The 25,303-nt window shown below is 40.4% G+C and overlaps 1 protein-coding gene across 1 annotated transcript in view; it reads right to left on the reverse strand.

Moving 5' to 3' along the window:
- Positions 1-25,303, reverse strand: part of tiam2a (TIAM Rac1 associated GEF 2a) — a 358,836-nt gene that overhangs the window by 107,763 nt on the left and 225,770 nt on the right. Inside the window, exons 11-13 of the mRNA XM_048601453.1 lie at positions 17,366-17,458; positions 15,511-15,756; positions 2,716-2,816 (exon numbers count right to left, since the gene is read on the reverse strand). Of these exons, the coding sequence (XP_048457410.1) occupies positions 2,716-2,816; positions 15,511-15,756; positions 17,366-17,458 (440 nt within the window). The remainder of the gene's footprint in view (positions 1-2,715; positions 2,817-15,510; positions 15,757-17,365; positions 17,459-25,303) is intronic.

Raw genomic sequence — 25,303 nt, forward strand, 5'->3', positions numbered from 1 at the left:
TAGGAGGATTGTTCAAATGAAAGTGATTACTTTATTGACATGCAGATTACAATTTATCATCAATTATCTGAGACATTTTGTTCATACTTTATCTACCTATCCTGTCACAATGTATTGCGTGCAGTCAGCTTGCCAAGATCTAGGCTTCCATGTTCATGGAATAGAAATGTTATTTCATCAAGGATGACCCCTTTCGGGTAATATGTTGAATTAAGATCCTAGATCTGCCTATTCTAATAGTTCTTCTGCACGTTAAAGATTCCATGACACTATTTCAAAACCCAGGAGACCTCTTTGCTTTAGTGAACATTATTCTACGACGTGCACAATCAAAAAAAGTTACAAATCACTTATGGGCTATTTTACGGACTTTTGTTGTACCTGAAATGGCTGTCGTTTTATCCAAGTAATTACAAACAGCAATTCTCTTCACGTGAAATTCATTTGGATTTCTCTGGGGCTTTGAAGTGTTGCATACAATGCAGTTTCTTCATTCGGAGGCATAATGATTAACATTCTACATTTGAAAGATTGTTTGAACAAATAGATCACTTTTCCAATGAAAAAATTATGGAACATTTTTGTTAGTCCAACTCCATTCAGGAAGCCACCTCTCAAATACAAGGGCTTTGTGGTGGGCATCAGTTCTAGAACGACAACCTGATGAATTAGTGAACACACTGCTCTTTACAAGAGATGCGCAATGACTCACCCTTAGATTCAACATAGGAGCTTCAAATTGATCTGACAGCACTGTAACTGAATTTGCATCTCAGCTCACTGACACTGAACGGTATTTAGTCAGCCAGCTTCAATCACAGACACCAGTAAATAAAAACAAATTTCTGGAAACACGCAGCAAGCATTTTGAATATTGACAGAGAAAAGAGTGATTAATTTGGTGCATCACATGGTTGGAGTACTTTAAACAAAGCTTTAACAGCCAAAAGGTTAACAGCTGGATAGGGAAATCATACGTTGAGTGACTCGCTGTGTACTTTCTGCAACAATTGAGTTTTTTTTTTAAACTTTTAGCTATGTAATTTTATTGTGACGAGTTTGGTTTGCAAAACACTTCCGCCCCTCCTGAACAGTTCACCTAATATGTAACAGGGGATTTTATTACATGAAATTTTTAATGACTAAGTCCTTTATTTCTGCATTTTGCCAGACCTATTTCTGCAAATTTCAACAGAACTTTGAGTGAATGCATTTATTGACTGCATCAAGACACATCGGTGGACTGTAGAGTATTAGTATAATGAACCTTGAAGGGGGGTAAAAGAAGCAGAAAACATAGGCTAGTTCTCTTTCATATGGCATCATCTTTTACAAAGACTCAGAAGATTAATTTTGAGTTTTGGAAATGTGCATGTGGATTGCATTTCTTTTAAAGTAACAATTGTCATAGATTTTGAAGGACTATCTTAAATATCTTTGAATAGTTTATTCTGCGGGCACATATAATTTCTAGTCCTAGTTTTGATTACCAATTATTCAAAAAATTAGTAAAACACACAACTTATTTCAATAAGGATTTAACAGCTTGATTTAAAAGAGATTGACACACTAAATTTCATGTTACTTAGCATGACATTCTGACCACAACAACTTAACCAATTTCACAAAATGTATATCAGCACTGAGCCAAGTAAGTACATTGCTTGTACAACTAAAAGTTAAATATGAACAACGCAAAAAATATTAACAAATGGTTACTTCCAAGTAGATTGGGATGAAATGCTACTCAGACTGTACTTGCACAGCAAGTTCTAATCTACAATGGTCTGAAGAGAGTGTTCTTGGCACTATAATCCAATTACATTCACCATGAATGAAGAGAAAGATGCAGAGGGAATGTTATCAACTTTTACGTAACTCAGCCACTTGGACCATCTAGTTTCTGAAATATATCTAGTTAGCAAAGTGCAAGTCAGTCTAAACATTCTGTATCATTAGGTGGAGGAAACTAAACAGCCATGATCCCTGCTTGATTGCGAGTGAGCAAGGGCTCCCTAAAACCAAGATTGGATACAATACCCTTCCTGGTGGAATAGCCTAATACCTAAAGCTTTAAATATTGGTCACTTGGCTGAGATACTGAAGGACATACAACAGCCTTCCAACTGTACTTCGATAAAGAATGAAAGCCTTCTCATAAGGCAAAATCGAAAAGAGAAAGGAGTCATTAAAAATACAACATGCATCAAAAAAGATGAGAGCCACTTGCATTTCAATCCTTTCAATGCAGAACTAAGAAGGAATACAATTCTTGAGAACAGGAAAGGAGCAAATCTAATTGTTTTGAAACATGTTTGCAAAAGCAAGGCATTTAACGTTAAGTTTTGAAAACCATTGTTCAGTCAAAAGGAAATAGTAAAGCTGGACAGGTATTAACAACTGAAATGAGTTACGTTGATTATTTTTAATGAATATCAGCATGGAAATAAAACATCAAGTTTTTCATTGTTGTTTTCTTGGAGCCTCATTAAAAACAACCTAAAATTTGCAACATCTATACCAATCTTGCTGTCTCAGTGTATACCATATATTCTGCCATTCTAATTATTTATTTCTGATATGTACCAAAGCCTATCAAAGCAACATACCAGTCTATGAAAAACTTAAATGCTTATTCTACCTATTGTAGAGCTTTGTTCAGAAATGTAGCTCACTCTATGGCTTACAAAGCACTAACAGAATGCTAGCACTTACCTTTAAAAATGCTTCGGTATTTTCATCCTGATGCAATGATTCTACAAAGTCTGTTGTGATACATCTTGTTAGAGCTGGTACATCTGGTACACTAGTGAAATCTGAAATTTACAGAAATTTAAACACTATGTAAAATACTGTCTAAAGAAAACTATTGCATGTGACAGAGCTTTTTAAAAACAAAGCCTACAAGAAAATAAAAAGGACAAAGCACCATTCATTTACTCAGATGCAAGGCGACAAACACCTCAATTGTTCAATAAACTGCCATAAACCTACCTGGCTGTAAACGACACCAAGAATGTAGTGAAAACACAGAGCAATAACTAAATTCAGAAATATAGTAAACTACAGAAACCTGCAATCAGGCAAGAGCTCAAACATACAAACTTTCCCTTGGTTTCTTTTTCAAGGAGACTGCCAGAAACTGCTAATATTACCCTACTTCAAAAGGTGCTGGATCAATTTTTTTTTCATACAATGTGCTAAATAGTAGGCAATCATTCTGTAATACTTTCTTTTGTACCCAATTCAAAATTTATTTCTATGCAGCATTTGATACTTATTGATACCATAAAATACTTCTGATCTTCAACAACTAACTCCTAAATCTGACTGAAACTTCCTTGAGAGACATCTTACACTGCAAATGTCTTGCATCCAGTGCCAGCAGATGTCAGGGGTCTGAGTTGGTTAAACAGCAGGAACATTGGAGATGCGTCATGTAGGCTTCACTCCCATTTGCAAATTAGATATTTTAATCCATTCTGCTATACAATTACTCTAGTCAGAACTTTTAAAATGCTTATGTTGCTGAAGGAAAACATCCTGTTACATTGATAAACTATTAAAAAGAGAAGAATTTTCAGTAGTTATGTATATGCTTTCTTTGAAAAAAAGAACTTATTAATAGTATGGGAAACAGTACAACTACAACTGCATTGCTGCTGCCCAAGTCAGTTTGCTGTCTGCGATGATTCAGTTATTGTAGTGTATGAACAGTCACAGATAGTGCCCAAAATGAGTGACAAAATATAGAAAAGACAGGTATTTTTACATTTCAACTCCAATTCTGTTTACATACTGAGGTACACTGCTGCACATTAATTTTCTGAGCAGGATAATATTTATTTTTAGACATAACATAATAAAACATTTCATTTTGATGAAAGCCCCTTTACTCCAGTTCCAATATAGAAAGGCTCCAGTCAACATTAGATATACACTTAATATCAATGTTGCACTGTCTTATTTAGTTACTGATGTGTAAATGCATTTGAGGGCAAATATTTTAAGTGTAATGTAGTGCTTAATTAAGTTGTATAAAGGATAGTTAAGTCCCTAAAGAACTTGTAACAATTTGATGGAAATTTAGATGGGTTGAAAGTTGGAATGTACATAAACTCTATATGATTAAAAAAGTTGCAGTTGACTCAGTTTACCAGCAAAGTGCTATGTGCCATGGTCTGAATATATAAAAGGGCAAACCAAGTCGGAGGCTTGTAAAGCTGTAGTGCTTGTAGCGATTTTATCCAAAGCCTACTGGCAACAAGTTTATTTGAACTAATTTGCCTTTGGGCAAACTGCTACTTGGGTCAACAACAAAATACATTCATATGTTCCTTTAACATAAAGCATCCTAAATGCTTCACAAAAAAATTAAACAAAGAGACTGAGAACATGTAAGCAGATATTAGGATGGCTTGACAAGACCTTTGTTGAAGTTTTAAGCAGCATCTTATAGTAACGAACCACACTGAAGGCAAAAAGAAAACTCACAAATTGACAAATTCGAGAACAGCATGATAAAACTGGAGAACTGTACTTGTTAGATCACTCATAAAAAGCTACAGGACAATCAGTCTAATATTGTGTCTGGGGGAAACTTTAAGCAAGGATGGACTGGAGTTTGCTGAGATACTTGGGATGCCAAAGTCTGAATCACAATAATCTGGGCCACTTCTATGTTCATGACAAAAAGTTGGTCACAATTCCCAGAGACTGTCAATTAGAGATCCAATTAAATATGGCAAGTGTACCAGGAAACCAACAGCCCAACAAACGAGCCCACAGCAATGTGCAACCAGCAGCACCATCAGAAGAGGTATCAATGTAGATAGAGATACCCCTGAAGACCTGCCACAGGATTGTTAAAGCCACACCTGTGGCCCTCTGACACCCATGGCTATGTGGGTTGGGGGGCATATTAAAAGAGACAGCCTCCAGGCAATTACTGATTTCAGCCTTAGCAAGGGGAGCTGTTTGCTGTCATGAAGGTTCTGGCAACATCACCAATTCTAACCCAAAGTGGGCACTTAATTAGGTCCAATTAGTGAGCCACCCCTGCCAGGCCCTGCTAGTTAGACTCTGCCTCAGGAAAGAACATTCAGAAGAGGGATTGCACTGGAGAGCTGCCCCAAAGTGAGATAATCTAATTTGCCTCTGGTTCAATCTTCAAATTGTTTCACAGGACTGAGAAAATTCAGCTCAATAATCAGAGCAAAATTGATACCTAGACGAAATTAAGGGTTTTAAAAGATAAATAAAACTGAAATAAAAAGGTTCACCAAGGCATAGTTGGATGATGGATGTCACAAAGTGATTATTGACAGACAAACTACAGTGCACGTAAGGATGGTACAAGACAGATAAGAATGATGTACAATAACAGCAAATCTCCTGGTAGGAATAGGGTTAGCAGCAGCAGAATAACAGGAAATTGTATATATTTCAGTCACAGTCATCCAGTGCTGCTTCAATTTAGAAACGGTCAACTCTGACTGAAAATTTGCAAAGTAATTCCACATTTAAAAAGAAACTTACCTATCTACAATCTGTTGTTGGGATGCTTATTGGAACCTATAATTAAGGAAGGGCAACAGACCACTGAGTATTTTGAGTTATAGGAAGAGGCAAGATAGATTTATTAAGATTGGGGCAAGGTAGGGAGTTGGGGGAGGAGAGGACATTTCTAATGAAACTAATTGGAACTTGTTGAGTAAAACATTTAAGACACTTTCTAATATAGTGTGCATTTGTTTTACTGCTGTTTGGTCATTGTAAATTAGGGAATTTGCCCCAAAAATGCTGCTTCCATTTTCATTTTAAAATGTACAGACAGCCATTGCTTCATTCACTATTTCCCTCTCTCTTGTACTTCCCGCCTCCTTTCCCCAACTTCTTTCCTCCTTATCATTTGCTGCTTCTTTCGCCTGAACCTCACTACTTCCAGTTTGCCACCTCATGTGCTGCTTGGGAGAGCAGTGGCAAGAAGGAAACAATGAAATGATTGGAAGTGGAGTGATGAATGAGAGGGGAGTGAGCAAAGTCTCCTCGTAGCCTTCTCCCCACCAAGAAAAACAACTTCACCATAACGGGTTTCAGGGATAAGACACATCATTCTCAAACCTCTTCTGCACTCTCTCCAATGTGTTCATATCCTACCTAAGCTGTGGCACCAGAACTATTCATGATACTCCAACTTACGTCTAACCATTGTTAATATAATTTCTGCACAACCTCCCTCCTTTTGTAGTCTGTGCCTGTACTAATTAAGCCTAGAATACTGTATGTTTCATTACAGCTCTATCTGCCTGTCCTACCACACTTTCAGGATACAGATGAAGGCCTTTTGCTGTTAGTACACAATCTATATACTTGCCTTCAGGTATCTTTAGTGTCAATATTTTCTTGTCAAGCTTCAGGCTTTTCCTAGTATGTGCTGCCAAGCAGTTGCACTATATAGGTCATTAATTCATATATCAGTATACAATCAATTTTGGGATTTGGATTTTACACTAAAGACCAATGGATTTTGCTTAGTTCTGAAACAGGTAATTCTTTTGTTCTAAAAAGGTCTGAAAGTCATTTGGAACTGTGGCCAAAATACGTCATTTCTAAGAAAGCGCGTTACTTCAGTTAAGTGCCTGCTGAACACCTGTGGTATCAATGGTTGCAAGGTGCATATAGTTGTGTTTGTGACAGGGAGAGAAACAGGTCAGCGCACAAGTATAGTTTTGCCTTCAGAGCAGCAAATTTAAGGTTTGAGTTCAGGGAAACTACACACCCTGGCAAAAATGGTTTTAGTATGTGAAGTGACCAGGTTTTAAGTGTTTAGAGAAGTATTCAAGTTTTTAGAACTGAAAATGTTTAGGCCATCAGAATTGTGAAAGGTTCACACTAAAGACGGTGTGGAATTGCTTTGTTCTGTCTATCACTTGCTGCTTATGCTGTTTGGCACCGAAGTATTCCTTTGTGTAGCTTCAACAGGTTGACATTTCATTTACAGGTGTGCCTGGTGCTGCTCTTTGCATGCCCTTCTGCACTCTTAATTGAATCAAAGTTGATCCCTGGCTTGCTGTTAATGATAGAGATGGGGATATTCCAAACTGTGAGGTTGCAGATTACATTAGAGTATGATTCTGCTGTTGATGGTCCATAGCATTTTGTGGGTGCCCATTCTTGAGCTGTTGGATATGTTAGGGTTAATCTATCCCATTCAGCTTGAAAGCCACTTGACTATATGGTGGTCACTCATCGATACTATCATGGACAGATGCATCTGTGGCAGGAACATTAGTGAGGATGAGGTCAAGTACATTTTTCTCCGATTCCCACACCACTTGCTGAAGACCCAATCCAGCAGCTTTGTTCTTTGAAACTTGACTAGCTTGCTGCTGCCTAGCCACTTGTATTGGTTGAGATTTAAGTTCCCCACCCACAGTACATCCTATGACTTTGCCTCCCCACACCCTGCCAATATTTCCTCCAAGCCTTGTTCAAAATGGAGGAGTTTTGATTTAACAGCCTCTGGTATGTGGTAATCAGCAAGCATTGGGGAGGTAGCGGCATCGTGGTGTTATCACTGAACTAGTATTCCAGAGATCCAGGAGATGTTCTGAGCACCTGAGTTCAGGTCCCACCACAACAGATGGTACAATTTGAATTCAATAAAGCATGAGACCTGATGCCATGAGAATTCATGGTGTCCAGAATCAATATTAAGGTTTCCCAGGGTAATTTCCTCCTGACTGTATAACACTGTGCCACCAGTCTCACTGGGTCTGTCCTGCTGGTAGTACAGGATGCACCTAAAGATGATGGTGGTGGTGAATGGGACATTGTAAGATATGATTCTGAAAGAATGACAATGTCAGGGTGTTGCTCGACTAGTCTAAAAGGCATTAGGATGACATGTCCCCAGGTCCAGATGGGATCTATCCCAGGTTACTGAGGGAAGCGAGAGAGGAAATAGCTGGGGCCTTAACAGATATCTTTGTGGCATCTTTGAGCACGGGTGAGGTACCGGAGGACTGGAGAATTGCTAATGCTGTCCCTTTGTTTAAGAAGGGTAGCAAGGATAATCCAGGTAATTATAGACCGCTGAGCCTGACGTCAATGGTGGGAAAGCTGCTGGAGAAGATACTGAGGGATAGGATCTATTTACATTTGGAAGAAAATGGGCTTGTTAGTGATAGACAGCATGGTTTTGTGCAGGGAAGGTCACGTTTTACCAACTTGATAGAATTCTTTGAGGAAGTGACAAAGTTGATAGATGAGGGAAGGGCTGTAGATGTCATATACATGGACTTCAGTAAGGCGTTTGATAAGGTTCCCCATGGTAGGTTGATGGAGAAAGTGATGTCGCATGGGGTCCAGGGTGTACTAGCTAGATGGATAGAGAACTGGTTGGGCAACAGGAGACAGAGTGTTGTAGTGGAAGGGAGTTTCTCAAAATGGAGAACTGTGACCAGTGGTGTTCCACAGGGATCCGTGTTGGGACCGCTGTTTTTTGTGATATACATAAATGATCTGGAGGAAGATACAAATGATCTGAAGGAAGATACAGATGGTCTGATTAGCAAGTCTGCAGATGCCACTAAGTTTGGTGGAGTAGCAAATAGTGAAGGGGACTGTCAGAGACTGCAGCAGAATATAGCTAGATTGGAGAGTTGGGCGGAGAAATGGCAGATGGAGTTCAATCCAAGTAAATGCGAGGTGATGCGTTTTGGAAGGTCCAATTCAAGAGCCAACTATACGGTAAATGGAAAAGCTCTGGGGAAAATTGATGCACAGAGAGATCTGGGTGTTCAGGTCCATTCTACCCTGAAGGTGGCAACGCGGGTCGATAGAGTGGTCAAGAAGGCATACGGCATGCTTTCATTCATTGGATGGGGTATTGAGTACAAGAGTTGGCAGGTCATGTTACAATTGTATAGGACATTGGCTCGACCACATTTGGAATACTGCGTACAGTTCTGGTCGCCACATTACCAAAAGGATGTGGATGCTTTGGAGAGGGTGCAGAGGAGGTTCACCAGGATGTTGTCTGGTATGGAGGGCACTAGCTATGAAGAGAGGTTGAGTAGATTAGGATTATTTACATTGGAAAGACAGAGGTTGAGGGGGGACCTGATTGAGGTCTACAAAATCTTGAGAGGTATAGAGACAGGGCGGATAGCAAGAAGCATTTTCCCCAGAGTGGGGGACTCAATTAGTAGGGGTCACGATTTCAAGGTGAGAGGGGAAATGTTTAAGGGAGATATGCGTGGAAAGTTCTTTACGCAGAGAGTGGGGGGATGCCTGGAACACGTTGCCAACGGAGGTGTAGAGGCAGGCACGATAGTGTCATTTAAGATGTATCTAGACAGATACATGAATGGGCAGGGAGCAGAGGGTTACAGATCCTTGGAAAATAGGCGACACATTTAGATGGAGGATCTGGATCGGCGCAGGCTTGGAGGGCCGAAGGGCCTGTTCCTGTGCTGTAATTTTCTTTGTTCTTTGTCTCCAAATTTTGGCACTAGACCCAGGATGTCAATAAGGAATTCAGGTCCAAGGGAGTTCACCAGAGTTGTGTTTGTTATTGTCGTTTCCGGTAGCCCATCTGATTTCATTCCTTCATGTAGGCTTTCCGGTGATTATTACATCTGAGTGGCTTGTTAAGCCATTTCAAAGGTAGTTAAGAATCAAAAACATTGCTGTATGTCTGGAATCACATGGAGGCCAAGTCAAGTAAGGATGGCAGTTTCCTTCCACAAAGGGCACTCGTGAATTAGATGGGATTTTCTGACAAAAGACATTTGTTTCATGATCAATAAAATTTAAATTCCAGATTTTTATCGAATTCAAATTCCACCATCTGCTGTAATGGGATTGAAACCCAGATCCCCAGAACATTAGCCAGTGCTTTGGATTACTCTTCCAGCAATACTAATATGCCATCCCTTCCCCAAGATACCATCTCCTTCCCAATGCAAAGATAAAGAAGAGAAAAAAAAACAGGTTGTACAATGCTTCGATCATTTCTATTACATGTTTAAAAATCTTTGAATCTGTATTATAAGGGAATATAGAGTGTCACCATCATTGTGGAATTGCAAATATCTAATACCCTGTTTGAGGGAGAGATTTTTCTGTTTGAATACTTTGATGGGCTTAAAATGATTAAAATTTCAACTCCACTGCTGGAAGTGTAGATAAACTCTTTTTTAAAAATTATTATAATGCTTCCAACTTAGTTTCTTCCCAGTGCTATCCCATCCCTGACGGCGTTTTGTTTACATAAGCTTCAAGAACTTAACTTTGCTTCTTTCTCACTGACCATATCATCAACACTTCATTCTCGTTCTAATAATATCTCATTCTAATTTCATTACTTTAAATTTCTTTTCTTAGCAACATTGCTTAGCACACATTGCTCTGTTGAAACACTTCTTAGCACTCTGGAACCTGATACATGCTTCTCGCTCCAACAACTTCTGAGCCGAGATTGAAACAACCTGGAAGCTTCTCTCCCCAAACCCTCCAGATAATTTGTAAGGAAACCTGCTAATCTCCTTGACCACACGTCAGGAGTAGGAGAGTAGTGGGAAGTGTGAGGCAGCAGCTCAGTTGAGTTTGAAACTAAGTGAGAAAAACTCTGCAAAGGCCAATATCCTGTCACCGTTTATTTACACATGCACAGTATATGACACTGACCCAGCTCCTAAAGTGAGAACCCCTGACACTCCTGTTTATATCTTTCAGCCAGAACTCCCTGATTAGACCAGGTTAACACTGCTGATCAGGGAATTCATTCTACAAGGTCCACCTGGATGACCTCCTTCCAATCACAAGTGACAGCATAGAAAAACTACAAGTTCACACAGATGAAATCGCTGTTAGGAACTGTCTACAAATTGCTGTAAATTAGAGGAGCATATTTTTTAAACAAGTAGCTACACTTATATTTGATTGAGAATGTTTGGGCTAAGACAATAAAATAATAAAAGTAACCCAAGGAAAATAAAGTTAAATCCAAAGTAAGGTCTCCAAAGATTTTAAGCAGGGATTTTGCATTGTAGCAGGAGTACAATGTGCTTACATAAGCGTATTACTCTACTGAGAAATTTCTCAGCTTGATACATGCTTCTCTCAAATGACTACGTTCTCTCCCTAAGCCCTCTTGGCAATTCCATAGAAACTACGGATAACTATCTCACATTTAATTATGGGTATTGTAGTTTTTCTCTCAAAAACCAAATGTTAACTTCAAAGACAGACAAACCCACACATTCAACCCAGGGCTCTACCAAATAACACCAAAGTACTTACATACACACACACACACACACAAATAAATCTCAGTTTTATCATAATACTATTTTCTAGTTTCAATGCCTAACTGATAAACACTGAATCCAAATATATTCCACTGTAAATAATAGCCTGATTCGATCCCTGGTTAGTTTCTGTTGTTGATCTCATCCATGACTTTGTCAACTCTAGACCGGATTCCTCTAATTATCTCTGACCACCTTTCCACCTTGCATCCTCCATAAACCTGATCTTACTTTGAACTTTGTAGTGGGATCTGAACTCTTCACCAATTCCCATTCACTTGTCAACCCTTGTGCTTGCTATCCTACATTCACCGCCAACTTAATGTTAACATTTTCATTCCTGTTGCAAATCTCCCCATGGCTATGTCCTTCTTCCATCTTGGTAACTTCTCTACCATTTAACTCTAAGCAATCTTTGTGCACTTCAGATTTGGACCTCTTGCTCATCACTAAACTAATAATACTATTTCAGCTTACTAAGCCTCAACATCCCTATTAACTTCCCTATTAAACATTCAGTGGGCAATAGGGAAAATAAGTGGAATGTTGACCTTTACTTCAGATAGAATGGAGTACAAAAACAGGAATGACTTATTAAAACAATACAAATTACTAATCAGACCAAAGCTGGAATACTGTGATGATTTTGGTCCCCTTATGCAAGGGTACTAGAGGCAGTACTGAGATTCACTGGGTTGATTGCAGATTTGGAGGCATTTTCTTGAGGAGAGGTGTAGCTTAGGTTTGTACTCACTGGAATTTAGAAAAATGAGAGGAGATCTTATTGAAACATATATAATTATCAGGAGGCTCGACAGGATAGACATGGAAAGATTGCTCCCCCTTGTGGGGAGTCAAGGACTGGAGGACATAATCTCAGAATAAAGGTGGCCGATTTAAGACGGAGGTGATGAGGACATTATTTTCGCAGAAGGTAGTCAATTTGTGAATCTCTTTACAGAAGAGGGCTGTTGAGGCTGAGTTGTTAAGTATATTCAATCCAAAACAAACAGGATTTAATCACTAAAGGAATCAAGGGTTATGAGAATAAACTGGAGTTGAGGATTATCAAATTAGCCATGATCTCATTGAATGATAGAGCAGAGTCAATAGCCTGAATAGCTTACTTCTGCTCCTACATCTTATTGTTTACGCCTCCATCTTCTTCAAGTCACTGCATATCATATACATCTTTTGGCAAGCATTTGTCAAATGTGTCTTGGTATCAAATTTTGCTGACGATGCTCCTGTGAAATGTTATAAATTGCATAAATGTATTAAAAGGTTCTGTGTGATTTCTTTTTGATTACTCACAGGATGAAGGTGTCACTTAGTAGGCCAGCATTTATTGCTCATGCCCAATTGTCCAGGGGGTAGTTAAGAATCAACCACATTGCTGTGGGTCTGGAGTCACATGAAGACCTGATCTTCTAAGGATGGCAGTTTCCTTCTCCAAAGCACATGAGTGAGCAGGTGGGTTTTTCCAATAATCAACAATGGATTCATGGTTATCATTAGATTCTTAATTCCAGATATTTTGATGAATTCAAATCTCACCATGATTCGAACCCGGGTCCTCAAAACATTACCTGGGTCTCTGGATTAACAGTACAATGATAGTATCTTCCGTACCTACACCGGCCCTAAACCCCACCTCTTCCTCCGTCACATTGATGACTGTATCGGCGCCGCCTCGTGCTCCCACGAGGAGCTCGAACAGTTCATCCACTTCACTAACAGCTTCCACCCCAACCTTAAGTTTACCTAGACCATCTCTAACACCTCTCTCCCCTTCCTGGACCTCTCTGTCTCCATATCGGGCAACCACCTAGAAACCGATAGGCATTTCAAGCCCACCGACTCCCACAGCTACCTAGAATACTCCTCCTCCCACCCACCTTCCTGCAAAAATGCTATCCCCTATTCCCAATTCCTTCGCCTCCGCCGCATCTGCTCCCAGGATGAGGCATTCCACTCCCGTACATCTCAGTTGTCCTCGTTTTTCAAGGACCGTAACTTCCCCTCCTCGGTGGTCGAGAACGCCCTCAACCGTGTCTCCCACATCTCCCGCACCTCATCCCTCACACCCCGTCCACGCAATAAGAACCAAAAAAGAATCCCCCTCGTCCTCACGTACCACCCCACCAACCTCCGGATCCAACGCATCATCCTCCGACACTTCCGCCATCTGCAATCCGACCCCACCACCAAAACATCTTTCCCTCCCCATCCTTATCTGCTTTCCGGAGGGACAACTCTCTCCGTGACTCCCTTGTCCGCTCCACACTCCCCTCCAGCTCCACCACACCCGGCACTTTTCCCTGCAACCGCAGGAAGTGCTACACCTGCCCCCATACCTCCTCCCTCACCCCCATCCCAGGCCCCAAGAAGACTTTCCACATCAAGCAGATGTTCACCTGCACATCTGCCAATGTGGTATACTGCATCCGCTGTACCCGGTGTGGCTTCCTCTACATCGGGGAAACCAAGCGGAGGCTTGGGGACCGCTTTGCAGAACACCTACACTCGGTTCGCTATAAACAACTGCACCTCCCAGTCGTGAACCATTTCAACTTCCCCTCCCATTCCTCAGATGACATGTCCATCCTGGGCCTCCTGCAGTGCCACAACGATGCCACCCGAAGGTTGCAGGAACAGCAACTCATATTCCGCTTGGGAACCCTGCAGCCCAATGGTATCAATGTGGATTTCACAAGTTTCAAAATCTCCCCTCCCCCTACCGCATCCCAAAACCAGTCCAGCTCATCCCTGCCTCCCTAACCTGTTCTTCCTCCCACCTATCCCCTCCTCCCACCTCAAGCCGCACTTCCATCTCCTACCAACCAACCTCATCCCGTCCCCTTGACCTGTCCGTCCTCCCTGGACTGACCTATCCCCTTCCTAACTCCCTACGTACACTCACCCTTCCTGGCCCCATCCCCGCCTCTTCGACCTGTTTGTTTCCTCTCCACCTATCCTCTCCTCTATCCCTCTTCTATTCGCCTCCCACTCTCTCCCTACTTATTTCAGAACCCCCTTCCCCTCCCCCTTTTCTGATGAAGGGTCTCGGCCCGAAACGTCAGCCTCTCTGCTCCTATGATGCTGCTTGGCCTGCTGTGTTCATCCAGCCCTGCACCTTGTTGTCTCGGATTCTCCAGCATCTGCAGTTCCTACTATCTCTGATTCAATGATAGTATCCTCTGGTTCTGAGGAATTCCACACTCATTTACACTTTTCAACACTGCTGAGTACAAATAATTAAAATACAGAATTTGATGAATCTTCTGGAAGTCCAAGATCATAAACTTTTTTTTTTAAACGGAGCAAGCAATGTTTATGCAGAACTTTGTTAAAGGCGATGGTGGAGGAAATTTAACGATCACTTGAGGGGAAATAAAATTTTAGATCTACAATCAAGGAACAAAACTTACTAGATTGCCCTATGGTGAGCCACTATGAACTAAATGGGATGAATGGCATTCCCCTCCCCAAGACTGAAAACTAAGTTTCATGCTCTAGATGTCCTTCATATTATAATCAATTCTATTTCCAATTTCTCACACAAAACCTTCTTTCTCATCAGCACAAGGACCCACACCAAGTTGCATCACCCAATTGGTCACGTCAAAAGTGACAATGCATAAGGCAAATTGAGTTGCATATATGAGACCAAAGGAAAGAAACTATTTAACTCGAGTAGCAAATTGTGAAATAAACAAGCAACAAATTAATCAAACTGTATTGCTGTGCAGTACTTGAAAACAAATATTTTCAATCATTTCGACAGTATTTATTTATGCACCTAGTCATTTGCAGCTAATGAAGTTTGTTCATTGCTCACTGATGCCACATTCCAAGATCCAAATTGCTTCGGAATGAAAGATTATCACGTTAGTTCCTGCACTACTCCAGAAATGCACGTCAAAAATTTCTTCTACAAGTATCTCTTAGTAATAGAAACTCAGAGGAACAAGTGGCAGAAACAATTTATCAAAGTGTTTTACAAACAACAATTAAGGTGACATATCAGATAAACAAAGGTCACAAAGCTATTGTTTAGATTTCAAGGTGAGCTCCAAATCATCTGCTACTTTAAGTAAGGCCTCAATTTTTTAAAAGAAAGGAGAGAATACACCATCACTTCTTTAAAATATGGCACAGCTTTGTAATTACAAAGAAACCCAGAACTCACCAGAAGGGACAGGAAGGAGGTTGTCAATAAACTCGCCCAGCAATTTTGATTGGTTGGGAGGAGTTGGGACCATCACGTGGTTTGGTGAATTGCTGCAGTCTGTTGACATTTGGTTGTGGTCTAATGAGAACCTCCTGATAGTCAGTATTAAGTGGTTCTCTGCAAATAACGATTCAATATGTGTACGGTGTAGATTAGCAACCATTTCACCATTTATTATCAAGATCTCATCTCCCACTCTTGCACCTAATGGAAAGAAAACAGGAACAGTAACAATGTTAAAGGAAGTCTCCCAAGCCACAATTTACCCTCGACTTTTGGGTGTAAGCTAACCTACCATATTTTAGTTTTATTTCAGATTTCTCTCCTCAGTTTAAAAAAAAGTTTAATCTAGATGAATGAAATCATTAATATTACCCGGATTGTTATCCCATATCGATGTGTCATAAATCATCTTATACTATATAGTTTGTTAAAATAGCAAATATAGAAATTTTGCACAAGCATGTGGAACCCCAATTTATTAAAAGGTGTTTTTGTTAATTTCTCTGTTCATGTTAAGTTTCCTAATGGTCCATTTAAATGCCACAGGAATGTCAGATATCCAACACACCATTATATGGTATCACCTGAACTAGGTACCCTCACAGGAGAAGCTGATTGAACAAGCTATCTTATTTATAAATAGTTTTAATCAACCCATTCAGAAACACCAAGACACTTATGTCCAGAGCAGGTGGGACATGCAGCCAGGCATTCTGTTAGAGGTAGGGACATTACCACTCTGTGTCCCAAAACCCTAATAGTATTTTACTGATAGTGTCTTCAATGAAAACATGATAAAACAAAGTACAACAGAAGCCATATAGATGAGGTTAGATGATTAAAAGCTTGATTAAAAAAGAATGTTTCATAAAAGCAAAGCAAGCTAGAAAGATGGAGAGGTGTAGGGAGGGTATTTCAGAGCTGGAAGCCAAGTCAGCTGAAGACATGGCTACCAATATTATAATAAAGATGAATGGAAATATCCAACAGGCTAGAATTGGAACAGTGCTGACTCTCAGCAGAATGTAGGGCTGGGGGAGATTACAAAGATAAAGAGGATTGAGACCATGTAGAAATTTGAAAACAATGAGAATTTTAAAGTCAACACATTGCTTGACTGAGAACCAATGTAAGTCAGTGAGCACGGAAGTGACACATGAACTGGAATTGATGCAAGTTAAACCAGGGGGCATAATTTTGAATTACCTTAGGTTTATGGACGGTAAAATGTGCAGGCCAGGCAGATATAATTGAGTCTAGAAGTAACAAAGGCATAAATGAGGTTTTCAGCAGAAGGCACGCTGAGACAGTGGTGAAGTTGGGTGATGCTATGGAGGTGGTGGTACCAAGGTTACAGACAGGTTTGCTTAATCTCAGACTATTATTAGGAACAGGGACAGAACTTGGAGCAGGGAATGAAAACAGTGATTTCAGTTTTTCCAAAATATAATTCGAAGAAAATTTCTGCTAATCCAGAATTGTTGAATAAGCAGTGTGATAATTAGCAATGCATTCAAAAAATTACCCAAACGGTTTGGAGTATGCAGCATTTTACTTACAGCTCTTTGACGCTCAACCAATAAGCAATTTATGTGTCAACCTAGACAATGAGTTTCTGCATACTACTCCAGTATGAGAAGATTACAGTCAAGGGCAATATTGTCCACACTCTGAAATCAAACTGTTATTTCTGCAAAGATTGCAGAATAACCATTAAAAATTCAGACATTGGATGGCAAACTGGAGTGTTCTGTTAATGCTAAAATCTACTACTTCAGGAAGCACAAAACCTTTTCAAATGTAATTGTACCTTCTCTATAGGCAAGCCCATCAGGAAGAACATCACTCACAAACAAAGAATTATTGTGCTGCTTTCCATCAACCTGTCCAGCAACTGCAAAACCTTTAAGAATGAAGCAAAAAAAAAAAAAATTGTTTATACCAAGGAAACTTTAACTCAGTTGGTGCTTTAGTTCAACAAATGGTAAATATCTGCAGTTAAGTGCACAACCTTACTCAAAATAACCTAACTACAAAAGAAAATGGCAGTGAAGTACAAAAACTTATTCTGAATCACAGATGTTTGTAAGCTGTTTCAACTCACTGTTACATTCAACACTAAAACACAACTTTTTATTTAAAATGTGAAGCATTGTCATTAACATTCAGGATACAAGCCAGAAAGTCCTTGCAAAAACAGCAAAGTTTTTTTTATTCATTTGCAGGATGTGGGAGTCACTGGCTGGGCCAGCATTTATTCTCCATCCCTTGTTGCACTCGTGGTGATGGTGGTGATTTGCCTTCTTGAACTGCTGCACTCCATTTTGTATAGGTAGATCCTGAATATCATTAGGGATGGAGTTCCACGGTTTCAGTGTTGTTTGTAGGAGAAGGTAGTCCTCAGATTCAGTGATATAGGACCCAGGACTTGGTAGCAGCTCAGACCAATAGGCCGATGCAGGCACATTTCCAGCAGGCCTGAAGGGTCTAGTCTTACAAGTTTCCTGCCTAGCTGGCAGAGAAAGAAGGTTTGATGGAGAATTATAACAGTGGGAATGAACTGCAAGATTGTGGCTCAAAGTTTGTGAGATAGAGTGTATTTAGAATATTTTACTCACAATAGGTTTTTCCCCTTTTCTCATCCTGCTGTGTTTAGATGTATTGCTGGATTGTCTGGTTTACTTGTACAGTAGCATACCCTGCCCTGGATGGGCATGACACACCCTGAGTTAACTCCTGCTAACAACCTGTTGAGGTATTCATCATTGCAGACCACGAACTACCGGTAGCATAGGTGATATGGGTCTTTTTTTTCTCCCCCCACCACGTTGCCCACTCCCACCTCCAACCCCAGCTCAAGTATGCCTCCAGCAGCCAGATACTTGACACTGTGGATAGCAACTCTCAGGATAGGAATTTCAGGATTTTTGACCTAGTGACAAGGGAGGAGGGTAATGCACAGTTGTGTGTGTGGGGGGGGGGGGGGGGGGGTAATTGCTGCTACAATGCATGTTCTGGTAATGTGAATTGGCTATAATGTGACTGACAAATAGAGGAATGCTATCTCTAAAACATGAACTTCAGTTGGCTAGAAAGTGATTCCATTGGTGTGCAGAGGAGTATGCGTCGACATCACGATTATTTCGCGGGCTTTGTCCTGACCATGCGCTGAAAATGTCTCCATGCCAGCATCATGTTATCATCACACAGAGGGGTACAGTACTTTTTTTTTGCAAATTCTGCCGTGTTACCCACAAAAATGTGAAGACAAAGCGACAAGAATATGAGCAAGAAGCATCCTGGTGATAAAATTGTGGGTGGTGAACATAAAAGAAAGATTATAACACTAGAAGAGAAGCTAGATGTTATAAAACATTTAGAGCGTAATGAGAGAACATGTGATATAGTTTGCCTAACAGGAATAAAAGAGTTTACCTTACTCACCATTAGAGACAATGCAAAAAAGATTAAAGCAATCTGTATTGCTGGAACAAGTCTGAGTAATAGCAAATCTGAGCGGTCTCGGACAAAGGATCTTGAGGAGGTGGAATGGCTAAGTATGTGGATAGAAGATCAAACGAAAAAGTGATCTGGGATCACCACTCTCACCATAAAAGAGAAAACCCTATCAATTTATGAAAATTTAACAAAAAACTGAAAATCCTGCAGACGTGCCTGCCTTTAGTGCTAGCAGTGGCTGGTTTGCTGGGTTCAAGAACTGCTGTGCTTTCATAATGTAAAGTGACAGATCTGCCAGTTCCGATAAGAAACATGCGATGGCACTACCTCCCAAAGTAAAAAAAATGAATTGACAAAGAAGGCTACAACTTAGATCAAATTTTCAATTTGAATGAGACAGGTTTATACTGGAAGCGAATGCCATCAAGAATCTACTTTTGTATGAATGAAGTACACGCTCCAGGCTTTAAGGTGGCAAAAGGATCGTATGACTGTGCTGCTGGGTGCCAATGCTAGTGGAGACTTAAAGCTTAAGCCTGTGGTGGTGTACCACTCTGCCAGCCTGCAAGCCTTCAAAGGTTACCTTAAGTCTACTCTAGGTGTATACTTTAAGACAAGCGAAGGAGGTTGGATGATGGGGCAATTTTTTTCTGACCTTATTGATGATATTTTGGAAGATGTTTTTAAGAGATCATCGCAGGGGGAAAAAAAAAACTTGGATTTCAAGATTCTTCTCATCCTGGATAATGCAACTAGCCATCCTCCCACCAGTAGTGAGCTTTTTGAAAAGATCAAAGCACTATTTCTACCCCTAAACACCACCCCTCTCCTTCAGCTCATGGACCAGGGTGCAATTGCAGTTTTTAAAGCTTATTATTTAAAGTGCACATTTAACAGGTTGTTTGCAGCCACAGAGGGGACAAGGACAGCGTTCTTCAATTTTGGAAGAGCTTTAACATCAGGAATGCAATTGACATTATTGTGGAGGCCTGGGGTGATGTCAGTAAGGACTGCTTGAATGCAGTTTGGCAGAAGCTTCTTCCAGATTTTTTTTCAAGATTTTAAACCCTTTGATCAGAGGAGCTTCCAAGAATCAAAGAACATTGTGTTGATCTTGCAAAGCGAGTTGGATTTGAAGAAGTGGTGAGTGAGGATGTTGAAGAGCTACTTCAGCCCTACTGCGAAGACCTGTCTACAGCTGATCTACAACAACTTGTCACTAGTGGTAGCTGGAGATGAAGCAGTAGTGGTCAGGATGCAGCACCACAAGAGCTTTCCTCTTTCAGTTGTCTTCTATCCGGAGGGAAATTGAGAAGCAGTTGCTGCTGTTAGAGGACAATGATTACAATGCAGAATGCAGCAGGGTAGCAGTTTGTGGTATAAGGTCTTATTTGACACCCTATGAACGGCTTCTTAATGGAAGAAGAAAGGGCAAAGCAGCAATAACTGGATGTCTTTAAGCCACTCCCCAAGAAACTGTCAGAAGACAATGAATCACAGCCATCCACTTCTGGATTAACCTCTCGCCCTAAAACCACAAGTGCACTTGAAAGTGGTTATGATGATGATGACGACCCTCAGCCCCAGCATTAACAACACAGTAACCTGAAAACCTCACCCCCAATCAAGTCATCTTGACATTTCATCCAAGATAAGGTGTTAAAAATTTACTTTTATTTCATTATTAGATATGAATTAAATATTTATTCAAATTGTGCCATCCTGTGTGTTAGGCTTGAGTGATTTTTGAGCGATTTTGAGTGATATTTTTGGTGGTCTTCCCCTAACCCTGCTTTTCACATAGGCCCCGTTATTTCTGGGTTGCGATTTTCAATAATGTGATGTTGCACAGGAACATAACCATCGCATTATAGCAGAACTGACTGTAGTTCCAAGTCAGTATGATGTGTGGCTTGGAGGGAATCTGCAGTTGTCGTTCCCATATATCTGCTCCCCTGGTCCTTCTAGGTGGCAGAGGTTGCAGGTTTGGAAGGTGCTATCAAAAGGAACCTGGTGACTTTGTTAGTCTTATAGCTTTAGATTTAATTCCACTGCAGTACTTTTTTCACCCAAAGTTGCTAAATTTACATTGCAACTTGCACTCACTGCTGGTTTATAACCAAAGCCTCTACAGTAACGGAATTAAACACAGATTTATGATCCCTCATCAGAACTGGGAAAAATTAAAGGTGATCAGAATTAAACAAGTGAAAATCACACATAAACTTAAAAGGAATAATAAAAAGGAGAAGAAGCGACTTGCAATTACTTTGTGTCTTTCTCAATCGCAAGATGTGATATGTTGTAATTCATGTTTATTAATAATTATTCATAACTGCATGTATGACTGTTCATGATTGTATGTAATACTCACTACAGTCTTTCTGTACTAGTCATCAAGTGCTTTACCATATCAGATTACATTCCACTCAAAGGTCCAGTCATGCATAACATGCTGTGTACACAGCTTCATTTAACAAGGCCATATCTCTTTGACTTGAATGAAATGTCACAGGATAAAACATTTACACACCTCCATACGAAAAGTAGTGTTTTTCATATCAAAATTTAGCTTTAAATAGGTACGGTCTCTAAACCCCTTTCCAGCCAGTGTGGCTCCAAGACTCATTCAAAGATAACAATTGGATTTGCTCCTTTCTTTAAAAACAAAATGCTGCTTTCTTCTTGCAGACTTTATTGTATTGTGACTGCTATTAGATTAAACATATTATAATTTGTAGGTGACTGGATTTATTTTGCCTTAAGTTTTTATTCAATGTCATAAGCGTACGCAAACTTTAACCTATTAAAACTAGCAGCGCTATGATCAACTGTGCAACTTTTAATGAATGAGCGATAGTAAACAAACTTTTATTTAAAACACAGATAATCTTCCATTTATTTAAGACTATATAGACTTAACATTTTTACTAACATTTTAACTTTGGAGATAATAGGACTAACACCTTTTGAATTATGCAAGGTCAAACCAGACAGACACACTAATCTCATTAGAATAACTGTTAACACTTAGTGAGTATTTAAACCATCTCAGATTTCCTGCAGGACAGAATTCTGTACAATCGTCACTACTTAGTACTCAAGTGTTAGTTTGTGCATACATCAGTATTCTATGCATAAAAAAGAGGCTACTTTTGAGCTATAATTTTGGGATTCTGTTTTCACCTCACATTGTGCTGCTGTGAATATACAATAAAGAGGCTATTTTCGCCACCCACTGATATCGATAGTCTGTTTCTTTGAACACAATCTTACAATTGTCACAAACTATTTTGTTTGATCAAGTTGTTTGCTATGACAGCCAATTTGCACACAGGCAACTTGTGAACAGTGTGAGAATGACCAGATAATCTGGATTTTTTTTAAAGTGGTATTGATTAAATCTCCCCTCCCCCCACTGCATCCCAAAACCAGCCCAGCTCGTCCCCACCTCCCTAACCTGTTCTTCCTCCCACCTATCCCCTCCTCCCACCTCAAGCCGCATCCCCATCTCCTACCTACTAACCTCATCCCGCCCCCTTGACCTGTCCGTCCTCCCTAGACTGACCTATCCCCTCCCTAACTCCCCATCTACACTCACCTTTACTGGCTCCATCCCCGCCTCTACGACCTGTCTGTTTCCTCTCCACCTATCTTCTCCTCTATCCATCTTCTATCCGCCTCCCACTCTCTCCCTACTTATTTCAGAACCCCCTTCCCCTCCCCCATTTCTGATGAAGGGTCTAGGCCCGAAATGTCAGCCTTTCTGCTCCTATGATGCTGCTTGGCCTGCTGTGTTCATCCAGCTCTGCACCTTGCTGTCTCTTGATTAAGGGATACCTTTTGGTCTGGACACAGGAGATAACACCCTTATAAGAGTTACATTGAACTCAAAATATTAACTCTCTCCATAGATGTTGCCAAAGCTGCTAATTATTTTTCAGCATTTTCTATTTTTGTATCAAGGCACTAACTACTTTGTCCAAGGACAAAAGGGCACATTCTCGCTTTAAAAATTGTCTACCCTGAAAAACACCAAGATGATATTTCTGAGTTGAATGTGTCTTTTGAAGAAAAATAGTATTTGTTTTGAGGCTTTGAATAGTTCAAACTTCTCCTCTAGGCAATGCAATGAGAATGCATGCACAAAGAGGCAGGGATATCATTCGGGAGCAACTGAAAGGAGCAACGTACCTCAAAGATGACAAATTGCATTTAGTGTCTCCTTTAGATTACATGCATACTTCTGATAAATTACCCGAATACTTGAAAATTTTATACAGGCAAAAGTGGGGATATTACTCTATATGTGTTGTAAATTGTCCAAGTACCATTAAAATGCCACTCAGAGGAGATCTTAGAATTCAGCCCTTCTACATTAACTCCTAAAATCATCCTCCCATTTCAGCCGTGTGGAGCAATTACACATTTTTTAAAAGCTCAAAATGTACATCATGATACATGGGACAGTAAACTAGAAATCAAAGCATAAAGAAATCAATGTAAGAACACCATCATAATCGGTAAAGACACTACAGTTGTGAGGAGTAACATGGTAGAACAGTCATATCTTGTCCTTTTGAACCTTTAAATAATAAATGCACTCTGCAGAGCCACAAAAAAGGTAACATCTGGGCTAAAGCTGGAGTTTAGCAAACCAGCCAGAACCTGGTTTTCCATTGCGGATGTATGTCTAAGCTGTAGCATAGAATTAGGGACAACTTGGAAAAGAATGCTAGCAGTTTGGTGAGTAAGGGAGTTAGGAGAGGAATGCACTCCTTTATTTTTTCCACCTGCAAGGTGTTGATGATTATTCTACTACAGGGGAAGAAACTAGTTGTTTGGTGACTACCTGGTAAAAAGTCAAGGTCTGTTCTATTCCGGAGTCTTTAAATAATAGAAGTGGTAGTGATAGGTTTAATAAAATATTAAAAAAGGAAATGAATAATTGAATAAGTTACTTAAATAGTGGAATAAAACACATTAAGTTGGCAATTTGTGTCACAGTTGTAGAACATGGGTACTCTCGAATGCCAGTCTGATCCAGGGCAAAAACGTCTGCAGTAATTCAGCAGATTGACAGCTTCAGCTCAGATTTTATGAGCTCGAGCTGAACTACAAACAACACAATGCATCAGTGAGACATAAAAAAAATCTGGATATTTTGCACCAGAGGGCTGTTGTACTCGTTAAGACCTCCAAATTAGCCGGACCCAATATACCAACTACTAATAAACAAATCTGCAAGTGATGCCACCCACCCCAGCAAACCAGGACACAAATAGCAAATGGGACAGAACACCGATGCTTCACCAGAGGTGCACTGATGTTACCTAATATGGTGATGAAACGTCTGCAAACAAACTTACCAGCTCAGCGAGCCAATCAACAACCGCGAGGCCTGGGGTGTGGGGTTTAAGGTTTAAGGCTTGAGCTCTCTTTATTGAGTCAAGAAGGCTACAGGGTCCCCAAGTGAAAAATGAGTTGCTGTTCTTCCAGCTTGCACTGAGCTTTGCTGGAGCAACACAGCAAGCCTTAGACAGAGGTGTCAGCCATGCAACAGGGTGGTGTATTGAAGTGACAGGCAACTGGAAGCTCAGGATCTTTTTTGCAGACAGAACATAGTCTACACCCAGCCTATACTTCATTTCCCCAATATAGAGGAGTCCACATTGTGAGCAGCGAATGCAATAGACTAGATTGTGTGAACGGCAACTTTAATCTGCATGAGATAAGTGCAACATGAACATTTCCCTTTTACTTAAATTGTTAAAATACCACACAAGCATTTCTTGTATGTGCTAAATTGTGTGAATGAATCTGTGCATGAAGTCCAATCTACTGCAGAAATTCACGAAGGCTCCTTGTACATTACCTTCCAAACCCACAACTATTACCATCTAGAAGGACAAGGGCAACAGTTTCTTGGGAACACCACTCCCTGCAAGTTCCACTCCAAGACACTCACTGTTCTGACTTGGAAAGATGTCACCATTCCTTCACTGTCGCTGGGTCAAAATTCTGGAATTCCCTCCCTCAGGGCATTGTAGGTTTACCTAACCAAATGGACTGCAGAGAGTTCAAGAAAGCAGCTCACCACCACCTTCTGAAGGGCAGCCAGGGATGGGCAATAAATGCTGGCCAACCACCGAAGCCCATGTCCCAGTGAGTGAAAAAGCATTCATTGTTGAGTATGAGATAGTAGGAACTGCAGATGCTGGAGAATCCGAGACAACAAGGTACAGGGCTGGATGAACACAGCAGGCCAAGCAGCATCATAGGAGCAGAG

This window comes from Rhincodon typus, chromosome 9 (assembly GCF_021869965.1).
Source record: "Rhincodon typus isolate 14 chromosome 9, sRhiTyp1.1, whole genome shotgun sequence".
Lineage (NCBI taxonomy): Eukaryota > Metazoa > Chordata > Chondrichthyes > Orectolobiformes > Rhincodontidae > Rhincodon > Rhincodon typus.